Consider the following 10,549-nt stretch of genomic DNA (forward strand, 5'->3'; position numbering starts at 1 on the left):
TATGAATTCCATTGGACCCAGAAATGAGACATTGGAAGAATCTTTTTGGTCTTCCAATATCAATAGGTTGATTGTTTCGCTCCTGTATCTTCCAAAAAGGAAAAAGATTTCTGAGAGTTGTTTCATGGATCCGCAAGAGCGTACTTGGGTTCTCCCAATAAATAAAAAGTGTATCATGCCTGAATCTAACCGGGGTTCGCGGTGGTGGAGGAACCGGATCGGAAAAAGGATACTTCTAATGTCGAATCAGGATCAACTAGGACAGAAATAAAGCATTGGGTCGAACTCTTCTTTGGTGTCAAGGTAATAGCTATGAATAGTCATCGACTCCCGGGAAAGGGTAGAAGAATGGGACCTATTATGGGACATACAATGCATTACAGACGTATGATCATTACGCTTCAACCGGGTTATTCTATTCCACCTCTTATAGAGAAAAGAACTTAAAGGAAAATACTTAATAACACGGCGATACATTTATACAAAACTTCTACCCCGAGCACACGCAATGGAGCCGTAGACAGTCAAGTTAAATCCACTAAGGAAATACCACATTTAGAGGATCGCTTACTCCGCAATTTAGACAGAAATGGAATTGTGATGCTTGGATCTTGGATAGAAACAGGTGATATTTTAGTAGGTAAATTAACGCCTCAGACAGCGACCGAATCGTCGTATGCTCCGGAAGATAGATTATTACGAGCCATACTCGGCATTCAGGTATCCACTGCAAAAGAAACTTCTCTAAAATTATCTATAGGTGGAAGGGGCCGAGTTATTGATGTGAGATGGATTCAGAAAAGGGGTGGTTCCATTTATAATCCAGAGATGATTCGTGTATATATTTCACAAAAACGTGAAAATAGTGTGTCATATATATAATGACAGAATATCCGGCACATACATCATCAAAAAATAAACTGTAATATTTCATGTGAGCATTTGGTAAAATAAAATTAAAATTAAATAACTATTTTAATTCAAATTAAAGTTTTGAACTCCAAAATGAAAAAATCCCTATAAAAAAATTTACCAATTAAAGTGCTCTCATTTCAATCACCTTCACACAAGTCAATAACATCATAACTGGTTAAAAACAAACACTAAAAGTCACCATTGTAAAATCCTGAAGTTACTTCAATACATACAGCTACATTAAACAGTTTGAAGTTGGACACAGACATTAACACCAAAAGCAGATAAATATCCACAGAATGTAAAAAACCTTAAAAGAGTGATGATGCCTTCAGTCAGTGAGGTGAAACAGCAGCAAAACCATGTCAGGTTGTTAATGGCAAGAACTCAGCATAGCTCTGTTTCGAATTTTAGACAAATCCCCATGCTAAAGAGTTCCTGGAAGAGGAGCTTTGCTCCGTAAGGCACGTTAATCTTGACGATATTTTCCGCTGATTCACAGAATCGACAATATGGGCCACGGATTCTTTTACCACCAGGCATGATTCTCTGGATCACAGTCGCCGCTCTGGTGCATGTTTGACAGACCTGCATCTGAGATAAGTCACTGAGGGTGAACAATCGTTCATGGAGATTGGCGGCGGCCCCATGGGCGAGCAAACAGTCCCTTTCCATCTCACCGAACTTGATCCCACCAAATCTTTTCCGGTCAGCTACTGGTTGGCGAGTAAGCGGGTGAACGGGTCCTGTGTTTCGGAATTTCACCTTGTCTTCAGCCATATGGATTAGCCTCTGGTAAAATGTAGGACCCATAAAGATCAGAGAGCGCATCATTTCACCGGTTCTGCCGTTCGTAACTTTCTCACTTCCCCATCTTGTATACCCAGCACTGAAAGAGAACAGAAATATAAGAAGTCTCAAGCAACCTTTACCACGTAGCAATAAAGAGTTATGATGGGTAAAAAGAAAAGAAAAGACTGGAGCATTTGTTGAGCTGAAAAAAAAACACATCCAAGAACATATAGGGAATAAAACTGCTAAAAGAAGATGAGACGTCAAGTTTACCAAAGCAATAGTCATTCACAAGCACAACAGGCCCAGATTAATGTTAACTAGATGCTCTTTGTCTAAAGAGAGAATTGTTTTTGAGTTATTCCTACATGAAAGCTTTGCAATTAAATTGTAGGACGAATGAAGCACGGGTAATTTTGGAAGCATTTAACAAAATGAAGAAATTTCGAAGGCCAAAGATTTGAATCACCTGTGTAACTGCTCTGTTATGACGTCAACCGATGGTGTAGTGAATGGTGTGGCATATCTTCTTGTACCACCTGCAGCAATACCCTTTCCTAAAGCAGCCTCAAGCAACTGACCAGGAGTTTGTCGGGTTGGGAAGGCATGCGGATTTATCACAATATCTGGAACTATTCCTTGACAAGTAAAGGGAAAATTTTCTTGCGACTCCAGAAAACCAACCACCCCCTTTTGCCCATGCATGCTAGAGAACTTGTCTCCAATGGTGGGAGATCGCACCTACAATGATTCAACCAAGAGGTAAAATTCTTGGAATTCTTTCAACTAGTATAATAATTTCTGCTGGTGAACTTCGACACAATTTTAAAACACATCAAAGTCCTCATATAATAATTTTTCCTTGAGGAATTACACAATGTGTTCAAAAGTTGAGAAAATAGAATAGGAAAAATAGGAAAAACTGGTAAGGTTTGTTCATCCCATCTTCATGGCACAAAACAGGGTACTGATGTGTGTGAATGATCAAAATTGGAAGGATAACCTTTGACCAAAAGCAATACTCAAGCTTAGCACACTGCATGACCATATCTAACCTAAATTGTGCAATGTCAAGCCTGACAAAGTTAGTAGTTTTCCTACTTTCTCTCTATATTCTTGGTGGGAAGCATCCATACCGTACCTTCTCTCATCAGCTCAACCTATTTTCTATCTTCATTTTTTCTTTTTAATTTTTCAATCTCAATCCTTTTCTTTTATTAAAGTACCTTTTTTTTCTTATTCTTTTAAAGTGCATAAATTTTTTAAATATTTTTCCTGTATTTATAATATCTTTCAAATATTTTTAACAGTGATTTTCACTGATAATAAAAATTATTTTTTACTTTAGTTTAAATTTTAATATGTTTTAAAGCATTGTCCTAAGCGCTATTTCTCTAAAAATAATTTATTTTAACACAATGTTCTCTACCCTTCTAAAAATAATGTAGTTCAAATATTTATATGCATAACACATATATACATGGCAGTGTCCACATATCTGGTTTAAAAACAATCGTTTCGATGTTCCACCTGCATTTCTTTCCTAGTAGTGCACATTAGCATTGCCTATTGTTGCATGCACTAAGTCATCCACTAATTCAACATTTTAAAAAAAAAAAGTTTAGTGTGTAAAGGACAGAGAAATGTGCAATTGCATGGCATGTAAGTTATTTTTCAGGAACTAACCTGTCTAAGAGTGACAACTGCATAGTTCTTTCCTTCATCATTTGCCGAAAGCACTACTTTCTGTACTATGCCTTTTTCAGTGTGTTTCAGCTTAATCCCATGATCCTCTTCTGACTGTGCGACCTTCCCTATTATCATGTCACCACTTTGAAGGTTTGCACCAATATATGGAAACCCATCATCATCTAGACTGTCCACACGGCCTTTTTTGCTTTGTATCTTGCCAAACTCAACCTTACCCTTCGTGTCCTTCCCTTTGTTCGCGTTAAACTCATTATTATCTACTTCAGCTTTATAGCTTCTCAAATGTTCTGTTCTAAACAAACCGCGCTCAAGTGAAGAACGATTCATAACCAATGAGTCTTCTTGGTTGAATCCTTGATGAACATTCACAGCAACAATAGCATTTTGACCATTGAAGTATTCAGGTCTTGCCATGGTGTCATTTCGGCCCAGAGAATATCCAGAGCCACCAAGACAATCCGCCACCATCGTTCTAAAAAGTGGTTTCTGTGGGTAGTACAATTGGTGAGAAAGCGTGTCCACTCGGATGTTTGGGTTTGTTGTGGAGAAACCAATTGATTGCTGAGAATGCTTCTCAGCTTCAAAAAGGACCCTCCTAGCATGATTGTGGTTTGCAAAAGGGATAATGCTGCCACTTAAGCTCAGTAAAAAGGACAGATCAAGTTCACAATGTGTGTACTTCGGAGATGTATGCCCTTTGTCACCAGCGAAAAGATATCTAACTCCCCAGGCAGTTCTGCAGTCTTCTTCTTCTTCAACACCTATGAATTCTATAATCTCCTCATCAAGAAGAGATTGGAAAGAGCTGACCCCTCCTTTTAGTAATTTAACTTTCTTCAAATTCTCCACAACTAAGAGGGGCCGTAAAATTCTTCCTGCATCAGAAAAAATTCGCACTTCTCTTTGGTGTGTGTCCCTTTTGATTTCCACCTACATAAAAACAGAAAACTGAGTGATCAACAACGATCACCTGACAACGTTGACAGGTCTTCTCTGGATTTTAACAAAATGCATATTCTACTTGTCATGAGAACAAGAAAACCACATATATATACATAAAGGTAAACAACGTAATCTTTTCCGTGTGTTCCTATTTTGGTCACCCATCTTAAAAGAGTTACGATTTGGTCCCTTGCTTTCTGCTTTTGTTACAATTTGGTCACCCAAACATACACCGTTAATGGCAATCACACATTATATATGCCAGCTTAGATGCCGGCTTAGAGTAAAGATGTGTCGCGTAGTATGCCTCGCGTGACCGCCGTTAACGGTGTATGCTCGAATGACCAAATTATAATAAAAACTAAAGGTAGGAATTAAATCGTAACTTATTAAAACTGGGTGACCGAAATAGAAACACACGAAAATGTAGGATACCATTTAAGTTGTTTACCAATAAATGACCGGTCAAAAAGAAGTTTGAGACTGACAAATGGAATCATTTTATGATATCAAGATATAGCAAGAAATACATTTTATTAATAAAAAAGTTAAAAATAAATAAAGAGCAATATTTAGGAGAATATGGAAGCATGTTATAACACTGTTCTGCTGCTATAACACACATAAATATCTCAGTCTTAAAAAAAGAGAAACTTAATTAACAGTTTAGCAATGTTGTGAGCAGAACTTCTCTAGGTGATGAAAATCAGTTTAAAAAAAAAACAAAAAAAATTACCACAGAGCAAGTCAGTTAGAAGACTCAAAAGAGAGGCTTCATTATTGCCAGGGAATAGAAAATGAAGAGCGTTTGCCCTCACATTCCAAGAAAACAACAGTTCCACAACCCTCACTATTGACAAGCAATTAATTACTACAATTATTGCATCCTTAGATTCATAGTCCAGTCAAGCTTTGCACAACAGTATTCATATATTGCTATAAAACAAAGCTTGGTAGCTAACTCTGCAAAGCACTGGAAAAGGAAATAATTATCTCTAAGATTCTGAAAGATAATAATTATTAAAAATCCATCCATCATATACCAAAGGCTCAAAGAATGAAAACAAGGAAAAGTACAAAGGAAACAGATGAGCTCAGGTACAAAAGAAGAAATAAAAGGGACCTGTGAGTGTATTAGCTTCTTCCGTCGCAACTGCCTCAAATTCATGACAAATGAGCTCGAATCCTGGCAAACTCCAATCCAGACTCCATTCAAAAAGACTTTGTCTGTTGTATTGATTGATGACAGAGAAACATCAGCTAACTTTTCCATTCCACAAGAAATTAACTTGTCCAACATTGGCTCCGCCATCTTTGAGCTAACAATAGCAGTAACAGACAGGTTTTTAACCAGCCCACAGTTTTCGCCTTCTGGGGTGGAAAGAAAGCACAATTTACCCCAGTATGAAGGATTTCTGCACACAGATAGTACCAAATTGTTAAGAGATGCAACCACATAGCAGGAACTTCATCTGGCACTGCTCCTAAATATGTTATTGCTCCCTAAGTTATATTTTTGCATTATATTGGCTTTGACTTCATAAAATTCCAAAATGAAATGCCATTGAGTGCACCATCACTAAAGCAACAACTACAAGTCTTCTGATAAGAAGTGTTACTTGGTCAAGAATATAGGTGTGAGTATCCAATCCTCTGAGAGTATCCAACACTTGAATTTAATGAAAAATGGATATGACACAGCCATGTATAATGTGTGTGTGTCTTGGGGAGAGGTTATATATATGCATGTGAATCACATTGTCTTTAAAAGGATGGTGAACATTGTAATCATGGAAAAACAAGTCGTTTCTAAAGAAATAGAATGTAAGACAGAGAATTTAACATGTATTACAATTTAAATTAAAATAAAATATTCTTAAAATCATGAAAATTCATAAGAATCAAAATTTAAAGTTAGAAAGATAAAAAATCATATAAAGATAAAAAAATTTACTGGAGTTTAGAAATATATAAAAAGACAAGGTAATGTTAAAAAAAATTGCAGGTTAAGATTGAAAATAAAAAATAAAATAAAATAGGGTTTGGAATGGAAGGAACTGCATGAAACCAGAACTCTATTTTTCAAATAAACCAATATAAGTACGATCAGGTGAGGAATATATGAAGGTAATAGCAAGGAAGGGGAGGGGGGAAGATGTGGTCAAGCATGTATCCCATTATAAAAATTTCCCAAATATGCTAAATCCAGTAACACAAGCAAATTGGGTCACCATATCAGTTGAAGCACTCACTTACAGTACAAGTCAATTTCCCGGCATAATTCAACCCAAATTCCCTAATGCCACTGTTCATTATGAAGTGTAAGATTGTTAATTATCCCATTAAAATATAAATTTCATAGATCCCCCCATTTGATGATGGAAATTCAGCTACCAATTTAGTGACAGAGAGCATAGTTTTGCTATTAAAAAATTAATTAGAAATGATGTAAAGACAGATAACAGAACTAAACACTTCTACATCAGAAATTATAAAATTGGCAAACCAGATGTCATCATAAAAAGATAATAAGATGGACGTAGAAACAACTTACGGATATCTCGCATCACCAGCCTTCCCAGCGTAAGCAACCTGTTGGCGAACTTTTCTCAGATCAGACATGGTTTGGAGGGGATTTGTCCTCCTCAGAGTTGCCACAACACCAGAGCATCGTTCAGTTTTTTTATACGGATGACACCATGAACCAGTAGAAAATGCCCTTTTAAGACCATTTGTAATAATTGATGCATCCAGATACTTCTCTTCCCACTTTAGATCCTTATCTCCATATAAGTCCTTTTGTATTTTCTTTATCATGTATCTTTCCAGATGCCTTATGTGTACCCACAACTCCCTTGCGAGTAACTCACCAGCCAGATCCAACCTCTTATTTCTGAAATCATCCTTGTTGTCCAGTTTCCGTTTTCCAGCATAAGCTAATAACATACATTTCACCATGTATCCAAGGAAAAGTGCCTTCTCTCTACATCCAGTGATAGTAGGAAATAGATATGTAGAGATGCATTCATCGAATGTTTCACTAGGAGGGAACTTTGAGCTCTTTATAAGTCCATGAACAAATTCACGAGCCACCTCTTCTTTTCGGAAACCTTCACATTGTTCATCAGCATCTTTGATTGTTGCTAATATAATATTCAGCAGCTCCGTGTCACAGTCTTCAAGATCAATCATCTGAACAACCTCTTTATCAGATGAAGCACCAAGGGCAAAAAACATGATCCAAATTGGGACAGTAGCATACAAATAATAAGCATTAACAACTTTTCCTGCAGTGTAACCTTCAGCCTTCGGAGCATCAATGAGTTTTACATAGACTCTTTTCCTCTTAAATTGAGACTGGAACTGCACTGTCCAGTTTGGAGTATCAGTCACCCATAATCTCGTAGAACACCTCTGTTCCTGAGCAATGAAGGCCTGAAAAGCAGAGACCAACATGATAGTTTATGTCAGAACAACAATAACTAAGCCTTGGCGAGGTTTACAATTAATTACAATCAATCAAAATTGTTCAAAAGCTGCATAACATAAGAATCTATAAGAAAATTATTTGTTCATGTTCCAAGGTTCTTAACAAGTTTCACCTTTTCTGCTCCTTTGATCAAAAAATAGCCACCATGATCAAAGAGGCAATCACTTTTGTTGGATGAATGCAACCAACAAAGATCCGATTGCACCATAACAGGGATCCGCCCCATGATCATTTCCTCTGTTTCATCACTCAGCACCCTTCGGCGAACATAAGTTTCATTGCCCGTTTTAGCTTTATCACTTCTTTCATGAGTATAAACCTGGACACAAAAGAAGTTTGCAGCCTAAATAGAACAAACATGATGCCATTGAGAAATTGATGCACACCCATGTGAACTAGAAAACTAAACTGTAGCAAATGCAGAAGGCTCCATGAGTTGAAATAAGTAATTATTTCAGAATGCAAGACATTCCACTAATTAACATTGCAATCTACAGAGAGCAACTGACAAGGTATATATTAAGATGATAATTCAAATTTCCTGCTCTCAGCACATAAATGTTAGGGCCAACTGAGCCTACTGTACTCTAGCATTTCATTTTTTTCTATATCAAATGAAGACTAACCTTTCTAACACAATGGACTCCTCTGTCCCATTACTGAGGATGTCTAATTTTATGTCTTCCAGTTTCTCATTTTTTTCTAGCTTAAATATTTAAGAGAACCTTCTTCAGTAGCATTCAGATCAGTCTTGGGAATTTCTTGGGTATTTAAATCACAACATAAAGAAAGTAGTTCTCAGGAAATAACAAGAATATCATTAGATAACTGACATTTCTTTCTAGACTAAAAAAAAATTTACGATGACCAGCCAAAGTTTTCCTGCAATTTGATTATCTCAAAAGCCTGAACTCAACAACCAGCCTGACCAGCATCACAATAATGTATATGATCATCGACATAAACCAGGTATGGGCATATACTGCTATTAGTTCACTGGATAGTTTGATTAGCATCTAAGGAACATCAACTTGTTTGGATTGGAATCAAATCAAAGACTTTTGGTAGATTGGATGAAATTTTGAACCAAGAATTTCTAACTGTAATTCAGAAAGTTTACCACATTATGAGACATATATCAAAAAGAAAGAACAATTACAAGATCGTATGAGTAGGATTCTATTGCACAATAAGCATGCATGCTAATAAAAAAATTGGTGCTTTGTCTGTAATAAAAAAATGGCTCTTAGTCACCTGTAACCTCACTTCCACTTTCATCAGGGAAGAATATGTCATATTCTGGAGACGTGCATGTCTAGGCATGAATTTGGTAAACTCCTCCGTTATATCACTGCTACCTGTCCAAAACTTAGGCTTCTCAAGTGTAACCTTACCAAAAGAGAATGTCGCATGTCTCCAATCGCTTGCACCTTTCTTTGACGGGTCATAACCTGGCTCCACATTGACTTCACCAAGAGAATCAAAAAGGTTTTGAATTCCATCTGATATAAATTCATTGAATGAGTTTATCTGGTGACTAATAAGGCCTTGCTCATTAAAGAATGCCCGTGCAGCATCTTTACAGAATTTCTCCAAAGCACCTATGTTGATATCAAAGGGTTCAGTATCTCCATTGGGAGTATCAAGATCCATGGGATCAGAACTAGGCTGCCCTTTTACAAGGTCACCCATCACAGAGTCAATATCACAGTCTGAAAAATCTGGCAACTGATCCTCTTTCATCTCAAATCCTAATAAATAGTACACTCAAATGACCTGAAAAAAATAATACATTTCAAAAATTAAACATGAAGTAAAAAATCATGATAAATCGAATCACAAGGAAAAGACACTCTCCCAAGCAGAGGATCAATCTCAAGTATAGAAGTTTGCAACATTCATCAATATATCTATGAGAACAGTCACCAACGAAAATCTTAAAGAGGATGAGAAGATCAACATGTCAAACTTTAATTTATGAAAAAACCAATAATCAGCTAAAAACGCAAGCTAAAATCTCCTATTTAGAGCTCAGATAAGCAAGCTTTGACTCATCAATCATCAGTATGCAATCAACTATAAATAGTTTGAATATTTAATAGCTGAAAAAAAAAACCAAAAATGATGCATCATCTGAGCATAACAATCTAAATTCGCACATAAAAGCAAGAACATGAAATACAAAACCTTCAATTGAACACAAAAACACAAAGTCAGAACCCTAATCAATCCATTCAAGAGAAAACACCAGCTACTCACGATCATTACAAAGAAATAAACCACAAAGAAGCTACATTCACAAAGAATCGTAACAAAAATACAAGACATGATCCTTCGCTATATTTACTGAAAGCGTAAGCCAGGTTTAGGGTTTAGGGTTTTTGGAGTACCCAGCCGGTTAAAACCCGATTGTACGCACGAGAAGAGGTCGCCGCCCGGAGACGAATCAGCGATGCCGCTGCCGACGAAGGGTTGAACAGAGGGCAAGCGTTTCGAAGAGAAGTTGGTTCCTTGGTTCTATCGAGCAACCATTTTCGCCATTTTTGGGAAGGAACCGAAGCTACTCTCCAACGCAATGCCTCCTCGTCGTGCGTCTTAGTTCCGGGTTTTGGTGTTTTTTTAAAAATAAATTTTAAATATATATAATTTTGACTAAATAGAAATTTGTCAAATAAAAAAAGCTATATATATATATATATA

The 10,549-nt window shown here is 36.7% G+C and overlaps 1 protein-coding gene across 1 annotated transcript; it reads right to left on the bottom strand.

The window, feature by feature from the left end:
* Positions 1-1,020: 1,020 nt before the first annotated feature.
* LOC120283910 (DNA-directed RNA polymerases IV and V subunit 2) lies at positions 1,021-10,449 on the bottom strand. Its single transcript, XM_039290710.1, has 8 exons — positions 10,240-10,449; positions 9,104-9,625; positions 7,962-8,168; positions 6,914-7,794; positions 5,483-5,774; positions 3,394-4,347; positions 2,177-2,448; positions 1,021-1,804 (listed from the first exon to the last, which is right to left on the bottom strand). Exons 2-8 carry the CDS (start codon positions 9,590-9,592, stop codon positions 1,303-1,305), a joined length of 3,597 nt encoding a protein of 1,198 aa, XP_039146644.1. The 5' UTR covers positions 9,593-9,625; positions 10,240-10,449; the 3' UTR covers positions 1,021-1,302.
* Between the last annotated feature and the right edge of the window lie 100 nt (positions 10,450-10,549).

Source organism: Dioscorea cayenensis, chromosome 19 (assembly GCF_009730915.1).
Source record: "Dioscorea cayenensis subsp. rotundata cultivar TDr96_F1 chromosome 19, TDr96_F1_v2_PseudoChromosome.rev07_lg8_w22 25.fasta, whole genome shotgun sequence".
Taxonomy (NCBI): Eukaryota; Viridiplantae; Streptophyta; class Magnoliopsida; order Dioscoreales; family Dioscoreaceae; genus Dioscorea; species Dioscorea cayenensis.